General features: G+C 42.5%; 1 protein-coding gene across 1 annotated transcript in view; it reads right to left on the bottom strand.

The window, feature by feature from the left end:
• The window catches only part of LOC104010165 (histone-arginine methyltransferase CARM1), a 78,339-nt gene extending 65,413 nt beyond the window's left edge, over positions 1-12,926 (bottom strand). The window contains exon 1 of the mRNA XM_087741186.1: positions 12,620-12,926. Within this exon, the coding sequence (XP_087597312.1) occupies positions 12,620-12,926 (307 nt within the window). The remainder of the gene's footprint in view (positions 1-12,619) is intronic.
• Between the last annotated feature and the right edge of the window lie 5,991 nt (positions 12,927-18,917).

Here is an 18,917-nt window from a genome sequence, read left to right as displayed (position 1 = left end):
GAAAACTTCACCTTTTAATAATGAGAAAGAAAAGAAAGAGAGCAGTAAATTAAGAATCTCTTATCCATGGATATCTAAAGAAACTAGCCTTCTCTTTATGAGTGACAATTTTAATATAGGGAAATTAAGAAATTGTAGTCACTGACCAATACATATATAAGACTGGTTACATTTTAATCAACAAGTCAGATGTATTTTATCTTTTTAAGCAGCAGTGAGAGGGAGCAGGGAAGAAAGAAAGAAAAGATAGAGACAAATCTTCAGTCATCACTAATCTTTACTGCCTTACCTTAGTACCCTATACTTAGCCACGTAGCCTGTAATTTTCAGCCATCTCCTTCTGCCACTTCCAAAACAGTAGAAATATCTTATTTTATTATTTTATTTTAATTATACCCAATATATTTGAAGTAGTTTTCCCACTTCAGGAATGCTTTTTTGCTTCACAAGTGTTTTTAGCATATTATTTGCCAAACATTTAACCAGACAACAGTCTTACTTTCTTCCTACTCAGAAACGCACAGCCACTATGCATGGTAGAGTGCTGAAGTATTAAAACCAGAACATAGTAACTAATAATAAAGATTGAAGAATTCTAGATTTGGACAAAAAAAACTGGAATGTCTTTCCATTAAATATTCCCTGGATATGTTTGAACCTGTTATCACTCTGTCTGCACCAACACTGCCCAGCACTTGTTTTGTATCATACTACTTCGGAAATCGAATAAGCAGACCTGCCCTTAGGAAATCTAAGTTCCTAATACAGCATTTCTGCTACAGTTCTGGAAGCCACTGTAGGGTCCAGGGCATATTTGGAACATTCCGTACGTGTGACAGTGTGAAATGAATGGAAAGCCTCTCTCTAGTGTACACTCTTTAGCTGCCAGAAGAACCTGGCATACAAGCAGCTGGCACCAAAATGATCAGGCCATCACGACCTCAGTGCAGATGGTCTGCTTTCCAGATGTCTATTATTAAACAGTTGCAATTTGTTTTCTGGATAAAAAGAACCTGATCCTACAGAAACATGCAGATGTAATGCCACCCGCATTACTTCCAGGAATGCTGCCAGCTGAAGTCAACAGCAATAAATCACAGAGGCCAAATTAACTAGTACACATCTTTGCAGGATAAGGATTTGTGCCTGACTCACTTAAAATTATATAGCTAAACATAATGGATGCAAGATTTTCAAGTTACACTTTCAGATGCAGAGACCTTGATTAATTTATAGATAGCATGTAAGATTATTGAATGGAGAAAATAATTTACGTTTAGATTTACTTACCTCAAGATCCAAATATATTTACACACAGCTTCAGTTTCCCCTGCAGATTAAATAAATTGAAATTCACCACAGAAAATTCAAGATAGAACAGGAAAAGACCACAAAATCAACAGAGCTAGCAATGGGACTCTTACTATCCTAACACAAACATGTGCAAGTGTCCTGTGAGAGCAGGATTATAACATTACTACTATACAGAAATCCTTCCATGTACTAAAAAACTAATTCAGTCATCTGTAGTACACAGAACAAAACAGTAGTGGCTTTTGGAGTACAAGAGACAGAAGTGCAAGTCCACTGCACTAAATGCATTGCTGAGTACAACTTCTGCCAGCTATGAAAACATCTCAGCGATCCCAGTTTTCAGTTGCCATTTTGTTGCCTTTACAATACACTGATCCCTTTAATTGGCTTCGGTTGCAGAAAGAGGACAAGCAGGCGCTGATCCAGGCTCTGTTTCAGTCAGTAAGAACCTTTCCATTAGTATCAGTGGCCTTTAAATGAAACTCTCTCGGCATCTATCCACTCATTTTCTTTGGGCATGCAATTTAGGTAATTCGGCAAAATAATCCCATACCCCTACAAACCTGAATAACCTCCCTTCTCTCCCCCAAAACAAACCCAGAAAAGTAAACCTATTTCAGAGGGCATTAGTTTCTCCTCCTTTAATTAAAAACATATCCTAAACTCAATCTAAATATTTACTGTGGCACTTAGTGGCTGACTCCTAGATTTAAAAAACTTTCTGTTAGTATCCTCTTCCTTAGCTTTGTCATCTAAAAACCAAAGATGATTCTTCTTTCTTTCTTCTCTCATTCACCTCTGTTCTCTAGTTAGGCTAGGAACTCCTTAAGAAACAAACACTTTTATTAAAAATATCTAGGCAGCACTGCAGAACATTTAAAAGCAAACACGTACAAGCTTAAGCAGGTATTTTCATTGATGTATGGTGCCTACCTAGAAAGTAAGGGGCAAAAAAAAAAAAAAAATAAAAAGCTTACAAAAATGGAAAATCATGCATAGTTTTCCATTATACCTGTTTCCATCCACACTACCTCTTCTTGACATGAGCACTGGATGTTCAAAGTCCTAATTTAGTTCAAATCAAGTGCAGCAGAACTAACAAAATCCAAAAGTACCATTATTCAGCAAGGCATTTAATGTTGTCTGGTTCATTGAGGATTCTTAATATATTGCTGTGAAAAGAAAATTTGCAGCAGTTTCATTTTACTAGCACATATTTAGTCTTGAGAATTTTTACACTCTTTTTTCAAGGCCCTTATTCAAAGTTTAAGTTCAGAAAGAGCTGGAGTCATCTTAAGAAGTCTTTAAATCTTTGCAAATTAGGCAAAGAAAATTGTCTGAAATTCTTCCTAGAAAGCTTTATTACTAGTAATAGTATAAGGGCCATCAAACTGCACCTTAAAACTTCAAGTTAATTAGTACAAGAGAAAGAGTTGATTCAGAGGACAAACACAGGGAAAGGATGAAAAGCCCAGGCAAATCACAATCACACAGGGGTTTGGGTTGGAAGGGACCCTTAAAGGTCATCTAGTCCAACCCCCCATTGCAATAAGCAGGGACATCTTCAACTCGATCAGGTTGCTCAGAGCCCCGTCCAACCTGACCTTGGATGTTTCCAGGGATGGGGCATCTACCACCTCTCTGGGCAACCCATTCCAGTGTTTCACCACCCTCATCATAAAAAATGTCTTCCTTATATCTAGTTTCAATCTACACTGCTTTAGCTTAAAACCATTACCCCTCATTCTATCACTACAGGCCCTAGTAAAAAGTATGTCCCCATCTTTCTTATAAGCCCCTTTAAGACCACAATAAGGCTTCCTCAGAGCTTTCTCTTCTCCAGGCAGAACAACCCCAGCTCTCTCAGCCTGTCCTCATAGGAGAGGTGTTCCATCCTCTGATCATTTTTGTGGCCCTCCTCTGGACCCACTCCAACAGGTCCTTGTCTTTCTTGTGCTGAGGACTCCAGAGCTGGATGCAGTACTCCAGGTGGGGTCTCAGCAGGGTGGAATAGAAGGGCAGAATCACCTCCCTCAACCTGCTGGCCACGCTTCTTTTGGTGCAGCACAGGATACAGTTGGCTTTCTGGGCTATGAGTGCACATTGCTGGCTCATACTCAGTTTTTCATCCACCAGTACCCCCAGGTCCTTCTCTGCAGGGCTGCTCTCAATCCCTTCATCCCCGCATCTGTACTGATATTGGGGACTGCCCCGACCCTGGTGCAGGACCTTGCACTTGGCCTTGTTGAACCTCGTGAGGTTCACATGGGCCCACTTCTCAAGCTTGTCAAGGTCCCTCTGGATGGCATCCCATCCCTCAGGCGTGTCAACCACATCACTCAGCTTGGTGTCATCTGCAAACTTGCTGAGGTTGCACTCAATCCAACTGTTTCTATCATTGATGAAGGTATTAAACAGTACTGGTCCCAATACAGACCCTTGAGGGACACCACTCATCACTGGTCTCCATGCGGACATTGAGCTGTTGACCACTACTCTCTGGATGCCACCATCCAGCCAATTCCTTATCCGCCGAATGGTCCACCCATCAAATCCATATCTCTGCAATTTAGAGAGAAGGATGTTGTAGGGAACCATGTCAAAGGCCTTACAGAAGTTCAGATAGATGACATCCATAGCTCTTCCCTTGTCCACTGATGCAGTCACTCCATCACAGAAGGCCACTACGTTGGTCACGCAGGACTTGCTCTTTGTGAAACTGTGCTGGCTGTCTTGAATCACCTCCCTGTCCTCCATGTGCCTTAGCATAGCTTCTAGGAGGATCTGTTCCGTGATCTTCCCAGGCACAGAGGTGACGCTGACAGGTCGGTAGTTCCCAGGATCCTCCCTTCTACCTGTTTAAAAAATGGATGCAATGTTTCCCTTTTTCCAGTCACCGGGGACTTCACCTGACTGCCGTGACTTTTCAGCTATCATCAAGAGTGGCTTGGCCACTACATCAGCCAGTTCCCTCAGGACTCTGCGATGCATCTCGTCAGGTCCCATAGCCTTAGGTATGTTCAGGTTCCTCAGGTGGTCTCAAACCTGATCTTCTCTTACAGTGGGAGCAACTTTTCTCTCCCAGCCCGTCTTGCAGTCCATCCACTTGAGAGGTGTGGAAAGAGAGGTTGCCAGTGAAGACTGAGGCAAAAAGGTTGTTGAGCACCTCAGCCTTCTCCTTGTCTGTTACCAGTTTGCCAGTTGTGTTCATCTGGGATGGGGGAGGGGCATACGCTTTCTTTGACTTTCCTTTTCTGGCTGACATACCTATAGAAGCCGTCCTTATTATTCTTTGCATCCCTTGCCAAGTTCAACTCCAGCTGTGCCTTGGCCTTCCTGACCCCATCCCTACACAACTGGGCCAATGTCCCTATACTCTTTCCAGGATACCTGTCCCTGCTTCCACTGCCTGTGCATCTCCTTCTTGCCCTTTAGTTTGACCAGCAGGTCTCACCTCAGCCATGCCAGTCTCTTGCCTTTCTTTCCAGATTTCTTACACCTGGGGATTGAGAGGTCTTGCACTCTATGGAAAGTGTCCTTAAAGATCTGCCAGCTCTGTTCTGCTCCCTTGCCCCTGAGGGCAGTTTCCCAGGGGGTCCTATTGGCTAACTCCTTGAACAGCTGGAAGTTTGCTTTCCTAAAATTCAGGGCCCTGACTTTACTCTTCAGCTGATCCATGTCCCTCAGGACTGCAAACTCCACCAGTGGGTGATCACTGCAGCCCAGGCTGCCTTCAATCTTGACATAACCGATTAGCTCACTTGTGTTGGTGACCATCAGGTCCAGTATCGCATCCCCTCTGGTAGGGCTGTCTGTTACCTGGCTTAAGAAGTTGTCCTCGATGCACTCCAGGAGTCTCCTGGACTGCCTACAGCTCGTCGTGCTACTTTTCCAGCAGACGTCGAGATGGTTGAATATACAGTGGCTTCTCAGCATAAGGCATTATAGGCAACACTATTTACTGTAAACTTAGCTCTAATGCTTCCAGTACCAGCACCAACCACTATAAAGCTCCTTCAATCCATCTATAGATGCTCTCATCACCGTTCCCAAACACCTCACAACTTTAAAACAATTAGCTTTATCATATGGCTGATGCGCCAAGAAGTGGTATCACCACATTTTATGGAAGGATTAGCTGTATTATTGATGCAGACACTTTATGGGAGGACACAGAACTGAATCCAGGTCTCTCAAATCCCACACTTGCATCCATAGCCAGAACACCCCATGTGTTACACAGCACATGAAATGTGATGGTGCAATATAAGAGCACAAGAAGAGTTAGATCGGATACAAGAAAGCAGTAGCAAAGCCAGCCAACCAACAAAACCCCTAAAACACCACCACCAAAAAACAAACCAAGCTATCCAGTATATACTGTAGTCTCTTTCAGGGTAGTTATTGAACTTCCTGAATCAGTCTTTAATTTATTATCTCTCTCTATATTAATTTACCTAGCTATATAAACACACATATGTGTGTGTGTATATATATATTTACACATCTATACTGATACAAATATAAAAAATGAATGCTAATTACCAAACAGTAAAGGTGAGGCATGCTCCTACTGCAGAACTTGCATTTCTTGCTTTACTTGCTTCTCTTCCAGGGTAAAAAAAGGGCCATGACCGATTAGAAAACTACTCACATATTGCAAAAGTTCTGCGTGGAAGGAAAAAAAAAACAGTACTTGAGATATAATAAAAAAGACCCTCGTGAAATGTAAATTTAAGAATTTCTCTACTCAACTAACCACTGGAATACTTAGTACTATGATACGAAACAGTTAACAGAAAATTTCAGGATTACTCTTTCTAATTATACCTCTTTCAACCATATTACTATTCCTTCACACAAACTATTCTACTTCAAGAATTGTCTGACCTGCAATTTCCCCTCAGAATAAAATAAAAAAAAGAAATTTTAAGTTCTTTGTTTATTCCCCCCTGAAATACTTTGTGTTGCCCTAAAGATGTAGAAAGAAGTGGGGAAGGACAACTAAAAGCCTCCATGTCACCTACCTGTCAGAGCTTAAATGAATTACATGTATAAAATATTAACTATGTTGTCTACTTAAACTTCCTCTAGCAACTGATTTTCCCCCACTAGGAAAATGAAGATTTTCACAGTGGAAAAGGAAATGGGGAATGAAATCAGTTCTGCTGTTTAGAACTATTGGCAGTGATTGCCTTCTACCAGCACAACGAGGCTGCTGATGCTAGTACTATCTGTGCAATGCATGTGAATGTACAGTATTAGAACATAAGCATTCATACTGTTAACACATTTTCCACCATATCCAAACCGGATGCTTTTGAATTTCAGCTAGTAAGTGATTCATTTTACTTTTTAAATCTCCTGATGTTTTAGGATTTAAAACTGGTCTCAGTATGGGATAGGAAAAAAATTACGCAATATATTTGCTTGAAGGAACTGCATGGGGGGGAACTAAGCAAGGGCCAAGTAAAAGAATGTGGAGTTTATCTCTTGTGGTTAATGGTTCGTATCCAGTCCAGCTCAATAGTGTCTGAAGCTCACTACCATGAATGTTTTGTTACCACTGAATTGGTGGAACTGGAGCAGCAGTGATGAATTTTCCAAGCTGTAAAGTTCTAATTAGCACCCTGGTTCTGGAGCACAAATAGAACACATTCTCCTTGAGTCCAACAGTGCTGCATACTTTCCCTTTTATGTAATTTTAAAAAAGCTAAATATATGGCCTATAATAGCAGTACTTATTAAGACAAAAGGCAGCAGGGCTCCTCTACAGCTATCATATCCTGTGAGAGTCAATACTCCCTGCTGACCATCCAGCTTGTCTGCAGTTTGTCTTCTGCCACAGCTGGGACATAATCAGCATATTTGACGTCAATACCAATTTTCCATCTGCTTCCGGGCTCACAGAACTACCTCCTGAAGTGTAGGTGACATCTTTAAACAAAAAAATACAACATTATTAGTAACTCAGTTAAAAATTTGGTATAATTTCTCCTAGAGTTCAAAAGTTGGAACTCAGAGAGGCAACTCTTAAGGAAGATGTGAAGGCTCTTAAACAAATTTAAGTAATGATGTAAAAATGTGGTACAATACAATAGACTTACTTTCCTTGGAGCTTTCACTTATTGTACTAGTTCTTCCAAAATGCATGGCCATCCCATCGTTAGAAGCTCACACTTTCTGATTAGCAACAATTAAACAGTATTAAAAAAAATTAAGGATAAGTGAAGACACTGTAACAGCTATCTAGAAGGACAGCATTTACCACATAGTCTTTCCTGTATATGTAAAACCCAAGTTTTTCTTCTTTTTTTGACTTCACCTAACATATATAAAGAACAAAACACAAATTTATTAGACTTCCTAATCTTCTTTCAACTGTAAACAGATAGAGAGAAAATAATCTGCTAGCCTCACAGTTTTTATGTCTGTCATTTACAACTAACAAGCTTATTGCAGATACTGGAACATGGAAGGTAAGGGGGACAAAAAAACCCCAGAATTTCAAAAAAGACTGTTTGCTCATTTTTCAAAACAAAAAAAAGCACTACTCTTCCAGTTTCATCTAGCTCCTATCCAGGTCCACTGAATAAAAAGACACTCTGCAAAGCAGCCTACTTAGGTATCGCTGAGTTTATTCTGCATGTAACTAGAGAGAAAAATTACATATTTACTAGGCTGCTGCTGATTTTTGTCAAAGTATCTGTTGAATCAGAAAAAAATACTCCCTTTCTCTCCCTCCCTCACTCCAAACTATGAGGTACAGCCAACAATCCTTTCCTAAAAAGATATCGGAGATTTTGTTTTTCCTAGTAACCTCAGGCAAAACAAATTAATGAGTGAAGAGCTGCTATAATATGTGCTTCTACAGAACTTCCACTTTAATGCAGAAATACATGGATGCTGCAGCTGCTGGCTGCCAGGTTCTTGTTCTCAGCTTCAACAGCTCTAAACCTTGTTTCATATTAAAAGCACCATGACCAAGAACAATGTTATCAGCTTCTGTTAGGCAAAGGGGAGTTGGATGTGTTTTGTTCTTCGGAAGATTAAATCCTGTCTGTGTTTATATCCTTGATTCTTGTAAGGGACAAAAAAGTACAGTACTACATCAACGGAACGAACCAAAATCAATACATGATTCCAAGGATTTTACAGTATGTTTTTAAAAGTATTCAAGGAAGTTTCTTTTAAATGTCTCAAGAGATGTCAGATGACATGGGGAAAAAATATTTCAGCGAAACAGTAGCTAATGGTCTTTCAGAGCAACTAAAGAAGAATATAACAGAAGCAAAGCTGCTCTGGTTAGGAGAAACCTCCAGACGTTGCCAAATTTTGAAGCTTTCAGTTAGAATTTCACTGGCCTCAGTTTAAGATCACCACCTGTTTACATACCAGTTATCACAGGAAAGGGAATCCAAAAGGTCTCCCAGCCCTGGAGAAGCCACCACACTGCTACATTTGCATCTTATGACACTCAGCCATCTTCTCTTAAGCGTCCTTTGATCCAAGTAGGTTGCCACCCTGGATTTTCTCTTGGTCTCCTGGGAACACTTCCTGGGCACCAATTTTCTACTTTCTTCCCAGAAGTTCTCACTGTTTATACCAGAACTTTTGCAATTCTGTTATGGTTCATTCCATAAACCAGCTATAAATTACATTTTTAATATCTCATCTTCCCAAAGAAATGCTCTATATCAGTCAACAGGATTTCTTCTTCTGTTGAGCACCCTCAAAAATATTTTGGCCCAAAGTCAGAGTTCTATCAGCAGCAGCAGGCTACCTTTCAAGAGCAGTTGTGCAGACATTTTCATTTCCAAATCAGTGGTGAAGAACTGTCACAGAAAATCAGTAGGACCAGGTGACCATCTCTCTGATTGACAACATCTTTGCTCCACAAGAGGCGTCAGTCTCCAGCTCTCCTCGGGTTCACAGCTCACCAGAAACCACTGTCTCCCTGATGGACACTTCTCTCAAATGGCTGTAGCTCCAGCTCAGCACTGGCCCCACTGCACAGCACTCAGAAGTATACTCACCTGCTGCCTTTGTACTTTAGAGAGTCCAGCGTTTCTTCCCACTCTACATATATTAATACTGCATTGTGGAGATTCTCGCTTTCTCTTGTCTCCCAGGTGAAACAGATCCATTGCCTGATAAAACATAATCCTTCATTCTTCCTTAATATCCTGTATTTATTTGTCAGTTTCTCTGGATCATAACCAGTTGTTATCGAGAAATTCTACTGCTTCAGACTCCTTTATGGGCAACAGAGTGGTTGTATTGATATCCCTTGACTTTAGACCCTGTATTGCCCCAATGTGCGTCCACATGAAAGGGAAATGTTAAGGCTTGAATTGGTGGGATTCTTACTGACACTGTCAGTAAGGAGCATGAACTCCAGCAGCTGATCAGCCACCGCAGAACCCGCTCACACATTTGCCTTTAAAATCACTCTCAGTACCAGCAATATACTATATACTATACCCTACAGTCTACATTCTTAGCTCTATACTCAATTACCATTATTACATTACAGACAATAATAGAACAGGTTCAGACAAACACAGCAGTGATAGGTGAAGCATAAAAACTACAGATAAACTGAATGCTATAACAAGGGTAAGAATGTAGTCCTCATCCACAGTCTAATCACAGCTCTGCAGTCAGAGTAATTTTTGACCAGACAGTGTGACCAGGGGTATTTTATTACTTTAAAATACACATAAAAAGTGCATGCTTTGATCTCCACAAAAATACTTCCTGACAAATACTCCCTTACCGGTGAAGAAAGTAGATGGTATCCTAAACTAGAACTGGCTTTTTGTTTGTTTGTTTTGGCATTGTTTTGTTGCTTTTTTTTTTAAATAATCAGAAAAGAAACAGCAACCCCCCTTCAAGATGTGTTTAAAGAATCACAATAACTACAACCAAATTATTTTTTCCAAACATACCCAATACATAGCTTTGGAAGAGGCATTCAGGTAGAAAGGTTGAAAAGAAAAGAATTTTCATCACTTCAGTGTGAAGTATTCAGGGAAAAAAAAAGTCAACACTTCAAATTATGCCAATTTCTTTTATTGCTTAAATAACCTGTACCTTACCACCACCACCACAAAGCACCACACTATGATCAATTCTATTCAAGATTTGTAAGAAAACAGTTTTTCTTTTCACAGCAAAATTGTCCATCCTGGGTGAGACAACATAAATAATAGTAAGATCATTCTAATGAGCAGGTATTAATGCTAGAAAAACACACTGTATTGGCAGTACTAATAACAGGGTATGTCCTCTAGCTGTTTGCAGACTTTTTGTCTCACCTAATACACAAAGTACTCAAGCATCAAGTGACTGAACTCTCAGAGAGCACTAAGAAGGGTCTGATTTGAACATCTTAATATGAAAGGAAAAAGATGAAAGACGACAGTTTGGACCTCCAAACAGGTTTGCAAAGTTCCCCTCTCTTAGCAACAACAATACACTGATGCCCACTGATGCACCCTCACCCAAAACTTACCACAGAAGTCTTTAGTAAACTACACTCCAGTGTTGTTGGGCATAAAATACATATATATATATATATATATCCCCTCTATACCTTCAAAGTTTTCGGTTGTGTCCCATGTGAGCCCTTCCAATAAAACAAAAAAAATGGTAACTTTGAATTTCACTCTGCTTCCAGCAGGTCTTTCACTCACATGCATGCAAGAATGAGCGTGTAGGAAATGAAAGACCCAGAGAACAGTAACTACGGGCCAGTCTTCAAATTAATACAATGCAAGACAGAAGCACATCTCAACTGTAATGAGTGGTCAGGTTTTGTCACTCATGCTTTTTTAAACGATATGTTAAATGACTGATAACACAAGCAAATATCCAGTATCACCTGGCATATGAACCCATTTACTTGCACTGCTGACTGAAAAACACACAACTGTAACCCTATTTCAGCAATCCTTTCAGATGTTACTGAGATCACTTTTGAAAAGTCAAAGCCACAACAGGTATTGTGTGTTTTGACCTGCTTGGGATTGGTCTCATATCCGCCCACCTCACTGAGAGCATTTCTAATTACTTTCTATACATACAGGAATTCCAGGTTTTTCCCCAGTCTTCCCACCACCGATATTCAAGAAGTTTGTTTTATTTTAAAATGTCAGCTCTGCCACTACCCTGTAAAGACACAAATCCAAAAGAATGATTGTTTTCGAGAAAGTCAGTTAAGTGTGTGCATGCAGACGTCACCTATGCATCTTAAGACAACCTATCTACAAGTAGCAGAGCCAGAGAGACTTACTTCAGGGCTAAGTGCTGCCCTTCTGGCTGGTCTGGATTTTCCCAGCAGCACAGCGCATCCCGAGACACTGCTGTGCTCCACGGCCCTCTCAGCAGAGCTGCCCAACTGGCAGCAGCAGCAGAAAAACAAACGTAGTTCTGTTCACACAGCTACAGACTGGCTTCTTTACCTCCTTCCCTCTCCAGTTCTGTTATTTTGTCTCTCCCATTTGGCTCCGTAGGAAGAAATCAAGACCTAGTTCTTTGGATAAGGGGGAAATACCTCTTCTGACCGTACCTGGCTAAAGTTACAAACGCAACAACGCTCAAGAACAGAGAGGAAAAACGACCCTGACGTACCAGTTCGTAGCCTTCCCCGATACGGCAACTTCTTTTTGCCGAGAGGCAGTTTGCCACTGACAAGCTTGTCACCACGGCAGGGAAAGCTGTACACGGGGCAGCGCTTTGCCGGGCCGTGCAGGGGAGGCCAGGTCCCGCTGGCTGCGTGCGCGACGCTTCTCTGGAGCTGAAGCTGGCTCCTACCGCGACTTCGTTACTACTTCATTCCCACGCCCACCCCAGGGCCCGGCAAGCCCGAGGAAAGCGCCTCGAACAGCCACCTGCTCCACGAGCTGAACCGACTCCGAAGGGGCCGGGGCCAGGGCTGCCGCTGCCGCTGCCGAGCCCGCCGCCCGCCGGGACAGGTGCCGAGCCCCGCGCCGACCCACCGCCCGCACAGCGGCCGTGCCGCACCGCGCCCCGGCCGTTAACGGCCGCTACCGGCACCTGGCCGCGAGGGCGCCGGCGGCGCTGAGGGAAGGCGGCGGCAGCCCCCCGCGCCGCGCCGGGGTGACTTTCGGCGCTGACAGCCCGGCGGGCCACGGGGCCTCTGACCCCTCCGCCAGGGCCAGCCGCTTCCCGGCGGAGCGGGAAGGCAGAGGCCGCCCCGGGCGGCGAAGTCGGTGTCCCCCCGCGAGGAGGAAGGCGAGGGGGGCGGCCGGCAGCGGCGCGGCGGAGCTCGGTACTTAACCGTCTGTCACAGTCACGTCCGCGTCCTCCTCTCCCGGCTGCACCTCCAGCTGCAGGGCTTTCTGGCTGGGGCTGGCGAGCTGCAGCCCCGCCGGCAGCTCCTCCCCGGCGAGGAGCAGCTTCACGCTGCACCGCAGGAGCAGCAGCTGCTGCTGCGTCTGCGGAGACGGAGCGGCCATCATCCCGCCGCCGCCCCCCCCCCCGCCCTCTGCCAGCAGCGGCTGCCGCTCTCGCCTCCTCCTGCCAGCCTGGGGGAAGGCGGCTGCGGCGGAGGCAGACCCGCGGAGCTCAGCCGCCTGCCGGGGCATCCGCACCGCACGTTGAGCGGGGCGGGCGGCGGCGGGCAGCGACACCTCCCGGCCGCAGCGGGACACCTCCCTCCCGCCGCCGCCGGCTCGTCCCTGCTCACCCCCGCGGCGGCTGGCGGCGAGCCCGGGGCCCTGGCACAGCTGTGGGGAAAGGCCGTGCGCCTGTGTTGACGGGCAGCTCTCGTCTTGGCGTCGGGGCTAGAAGTTGGTAGCAGTGATTTAAGACGAAGGTTCGCTAAACCCCAGATAATTTGGCTTTTCCCTGGTGTTTCCCCCTCCGCTTTATTTTCTAACATTAAGGGTGTAACTGTAATATTAAGCAGTAGGTGTCGCTATTTTGCTATAAAAGTTTGCCCTGGTGGTTCTGTTTATTTGTTTTTTATTGGGGTTGGCGGTTTTTTTTGTTCCCCCATCCTCCTGCTAACAGGGGGGAAAAAAAAAAAAACAAAACCACCCCGCCGGTTACTTTTGTTTGTATGCCTCTGTATCAAAGAGAAACTGTGAAAGTTAATTAATGAATATTTGAGAAGTGCTCTGAGTTTAAAATTACAGTATAAAGTTTAAGCAGGCCTCAGCTCATTGAGTTTGCAGAGGTTATTGTAATATGTATGTCAGTAATGTTCTCTGGACCCCAATGGTGACTTGGGCTATCCTGTCTAGCTGGCTGGAAAGGAAGCGAATGTACCCACCCCAACTGTGTTAAAAGGACCGTTGTCTTGTACAAAGAAATCATGTCCCAACTACACAGAGACTTGTTCCTCTGAGCCACTTAAGCCACAAAATGTACTGAAGTGGCATGCATGTTGCTAAATTTGTGTTTTCACTGAAGACCAGGATGGTTTATCTACAAAGATAATGCAACAGCACAGTTCTCTGCCCGGATTTAATTACCCCTTCTGAGAACAAAGATGAGGTATCACCTCTTGATTCTTCTATGAAAGAATTTGATGTTATTTACCCCTGTATGAAGGAGGAATAAGCCAGTTTACATATGCCATCAGGTGTTTGTGCAAAGGTGTAAGGCAAAACTGCAGCTGTTGAGCCCAGAAGAAAATATCTATAGGTAGCTGAAATATAGGGGTGACACCAGCCTGAGGGTTGTAGAAGTCCAGTGGATAAGCAGGAAAGTGTCATGCAGGTAGATTCTGCGTCTCCTAGATGTGGGAGCCTGATGACACACAAATTATAAAATGGAGCAACAGGCAGGATGTTGCTGTTGTTCACAATGCTCTGAAAAGGAAGGTGGCAAGGGTAGTTTGGAGAGGTAAATTTTTTTCACGTGCACAGGGAGACAGAAGAGTACCTTTATTTATACCAGTATCTTTACTGGATGACTACCTCACCTCAGTAGAGGTGTGCCACTGACCACCTAGTCCTCAGCAGCATTACCACTTCTCACACCCATAAGGGGTAAATAGCATTCCACAGAGAAGGCCTGTCTGCATCAGGCAATAGTTACTGCTGCTTTTACCACCTCGGTTTCAACTTGCAGCCTTGCTTCCTTTTTAGCTTCAGGCGCCACCACTAAGCCGTCAAACAGCTACCTGGCTGTGGCTCCAGTACAGTAGTTTTTGGTGCAACAGTGAGCGTGATGTAGCAAGGTTGCTTCCTGACCTATGCTTATGTCGTTTGTTTTGTTTTGTTTTTTTGGGGGGGATGTACGGGGGGAAGACGTCCGAGATAATTTCTGCTTTACAGCTCTTTGCCAAACATATACAGAGCGAATATATTTTCCGAAGGCATAAAGTAATTTTAATTATCAAGTCCAACAGGAGGACAATCTACCTGAAAAAAACCCTGTATTCCTAAACGTTTGAGTGATAACAGCTAGTGTGAGCTGGGACTACAGAAGGCAGGGAATTTTTACTTATTCCTTTTAGCCTTTAATGCACATCTTGAATTGTTACGTGAATGAGCAAAGAAAAAACTTCCAACTAACTATTTATGTTCTGCTCTTGTATTTTCTGATCATTTTCCTATCCAGATTTCCATCAGTCTCTTTAAACTATGGTATTATTCAAGTATCTGAGGAAGTAACTTGAAGGGTAATTGTTCAAACCATGTAATACTATATCCCTCATACGGTGAATTCCACCAAAATTTGACTAGAAACACTATTCAAGATGTGACTCACCTGAAGTTGCTACCTCACTGTGAATGATTTATTTTGTAGAATGCACTATTTTTGTTTCAAAATTGATCTCTGGAAGTAATAAGAAAACAATTTTTAATCCAGTTTTGTCTTTCATTGGCTATCAACAAAGGCAGCAATATCAGGAGGTATGAAATTAATGCTACCAACTAGTTCTTCACTAATAGTATAAACACTAAGTTTTCAGTATCTCTTGCTAAAGCAAGTATTTTGTACTTAGAAATCGGAACCAAATTTAAGTTTAGTGGTGCAGCAATATATTCTATTAAATATTATTGTTAAGCTTCTCCTTTGACATTGAAGGCTAGTACAGATCAACCAGCATTCGTTCCACTGGCATACCCTGTCCATTTGCCAGCTACACAAATTGCTGATTTCAAAAACCAGCTTGGAAACTGACAAGTGCTGTAACACAGAACTAGGTTTGAATTTCACAGTCTTTTCCAGTTGGACTGCTGTGTCTGCAGAGCCCCATTGCTTTTAAAGTGAAGAACAACTACAGTTACGATCCTGCTTAGTGGGTGTGAAGGTATAGGATCTGATGGTTTTAAATGAGAAAAGTTCTTTCTCTTCCAGACACCACAATAAGCTTTGTCTATAATGGATTAGCTAATTGACCACTTTTTTATTTTTTAAAAAAGAAAAGTCCACCTAAATTTTCAGGAATTTTAAGTCCATTAAATTCCCTTTAATAGGGAAAGGATAAAAAAGCCTAACTGTGGTACATTATTCAGCATATTATTAAATATTTTGGCAATTTTGTCAGCAGAAACATCCTACAGCAACACATTGTCTTCTCTACCTGCAATGCAGTTGGTGTAGGAGAAGCATGAATTTGATTTGGATTCGCCAAAATAAGAGGATGGAAGCGAAGTGTACAGACAGAAGGATCATTCTTTCCAAAGACACACAAAATGGACCTCTACCAGAAGTCCGCAGGAAGGGAATGATCTCTTCTATGTGGTGATGTTTAGCCCTACTTATGGATGAAAGGTTTTTGTATTTCAAACATACAGCCAAAGTAACTTCAGAACTATTCAGCATTTCCTTCCTGTGAAAAAAATGCACCTTTGAAAGCTTTGAGGATAAGTATGGTTGCAAAAGCTATTGTGTGTCACATCTGTGACCATAATACTCACACACTCTCAAAGTCCTTTCAGAGAAGTCTGCCTTGACCCCATAGCAAGGAGACAGCTGCACTTAACAAATGTGAGGGAAAGCATGAGGCAGCTCTGTCTGAGCTCTAAAACAAGCAGCTTTTGGGGATGTCTCTTTCATGCAGACATGAAATCCACGAGTTCGCTGAGAGCATTATCCCAACAGTTGAGCAACATCAAAGTGACAGCTTTCCTACTTGCTATGTCATGCTAGCAACCTGAAACAACTTTGATATCATGCTAGTCACTGGTGGATCCCTGATAGATGTCTTTCGTCTGTGACCCTGAAGCCAGTGAAAAGATCCTTCAAGAGCCTGGGGAGCATGCCATGCTACTTTAGCTCCAAGCCTCCTTTTGTTGGTGAAAGTGGGCTTTCCAGGCTAGGGCTGTCCCATTTCCTTGCTATGTTACTTACTGCACCTTTTGATTTTGGCTGTTGGCTTTCTTGGGTGAAAGCGGAGGAAGAAGGTGAGTCTAAACTTCTCTTGGGCATCAGAAACTGTTGAAAAACAGGGAAATAAAAGGATAAAGTAATTGCTACCGTTCTGAGGAAAAGTCACGTTGTCACTCCCACAGGTCAGTAAATTCAATGCCTGTGTTGCAACTACACAATTCTTTGTGACCCTAACTTCAATCAATGTGTTGTTATGGCAGCTTCTTCAGCTGTTTCTGCAGTCTTTCAATATTAGTGGAAGGCAATACAACCTCAAATTACAGCTTCTGCAAAGGACCAGTTCACGAACCCTTCTTCTGAAGTGCATACTAAAGGGTATTCAGATATTCCTGTTCACACTAATACTACTGGTGGCTATCTTAAACTGTGCTTTAACAACTCAAGTACTGTAAATACGCTTCTGCCAGTAATACTTCATGAAAGAAGATAAAGAATCTGAGCACTCTTGTTCTTTCAGCAAGTTGCCAGGACTTTCTAACCAACAAATGTCTCCAGCAGTGGAGACATTAGTACAGACCGCTTTCAGCAGCAGTTTGAGCAAAACAGAACTGTGCCAGGACACCATCTATTAGTGTGGCTCCATTGTGGGGAAAGGTAACATCCAGCTGCAAAGAGAGAACAGCTTGAGGCAGCAATTTTATAGTACTTCCAGCTATATCTCCGAAAGTATGTCTGATTTGTTAACTACTAGTTACTAATTAAGTACTGACCTACTATGTCTGCCCTAAACTCCAATAATGAAAGCAGCAGCAGATTTTGTGCACAGTGTGCCAGTGGAAAATGTCTATATGCAGAGTGATTCTGCTTATAAAATTGCTTAGAATAAACTGTCATCAGCAGCACATTGTGGTCAAGGAGGGATTGTTTTGGTTTTTTGAATAGAAAAGTCCTACTGGTTAGGTTAGTTCAGGTATCGGGGAAGAACATACGCAATGGGATTTAGCAAAATTTGGAATGAGATCAGCAGAATCAAGTCAGAATAAAAACTCTCTCTAGCATACTGTTAACAGTGCCAAAAATGGATCAAGGTTTCTTCCTTGCCTTGGTCAGACACCTTTGTGGAAAAATAACTTGATTACATTTCAGGTGCCTTTTGGCATAGACCTTGATATGGAACTAAACAACTGATGCACATTGGATTGCTGCAGGCTGTATGGCATTTTACATAATTGAAGTGAACACTTTAGATAAGTCAAATTAAATACACTTAAAATAACCCAATATAGAATGTATCTTATTTATTTGATATCATTAACATTGTGCAGAAAATTACCATGCAGAAGTAATAAAAATAAGCTTCACTTATAAGCCTTCTTACACTCATGTTTTCTTACAGTACCCAGTATTTCTGAATTTCTCCTACATTTCAGCTATGCTTCATGCTGTGAGGTCTGGATCATTGTACTTTGGGATGCTGAACTAAACTTCCATTGCTTAACTAATTAAACCACTTTAATTACTATCAACAGCAGCAGAGGCTTAGTTTTTCAGGGTCTTCCTGGTAACACTGTCAGTGGAAAAGGACTGAGTAATGTAGCCTGTTGGCTATATCAACTGTTAGTTGGTGTGAGATCCGTCTAGAGAGAGACGTCCTTCTATGGATTGTTTTCTTGTGCTTGTGTGCCGGAGTAAGACCTATTTGGTCTCAGCAAGGCACCAGCTAGGAAACGAAGTCTTAGTCTTGATTAGCAAACCAATTAGGAATATTCTGTAAACATAGGTGTGGCTGGTCACTGGTGTAGAAAATTTATAGCCTGGTTTGGGAGGATGCATTGCAGGAACCAGTATTGTACTCTACTAAGCTTTTGTTCTTTATTTGAAATTAAAGGCTAGGAAATGACTGCACCATAACTTACAGCTGAACTTCCTGAGAAAAATAAGCTTTAGGATGTACCTTTTCTATCTTTACACAGTTTTGTGTGAAATACCTGTTTTAATCTTGGTATCCAATAGTCATTTTGATATTTTAGCATCTGTTACTCGGTGGGTCCTCCCCAGTTGAAACAACATTCTACGTTTCTTTATATGAAACAGTGCCTGCAGCACGTACTAGAGACCCATAAGATATATGACCTGATACGATTAGGATTTTGTCTATGTTTTGTGAGACTGCCAAAACATCCAATGCATTAGCATACTGCAGAATATTTAGAGCAAAACCTGCAGAAGTAGGTTCTGCTGGTAATGAATTGACACCACTAGTTCCTGGAGGCCAAAGTCTGCATGCC

The sequence above is a fragment of the Nipponia nippon genome, unplaced genomic scaffold, assembly GCF_047370975.1.
Source record: "Nipponia nippon isolate SJK-2023a ecotype South Korea unplaced genomic scaffold, ASM4737097v1 scaffold_8, whole genome shotgun sequence".
Classification (NCBI taxonomy): Eukaryota; Metazoa; Chordata; class Aves; order Pelecaniformes; family Threskiornithidae; genus Nipponia; species Nipponia nippon.
This window is presented reverse-complemented; position numbering and strand designations above follow the sequence as displayed.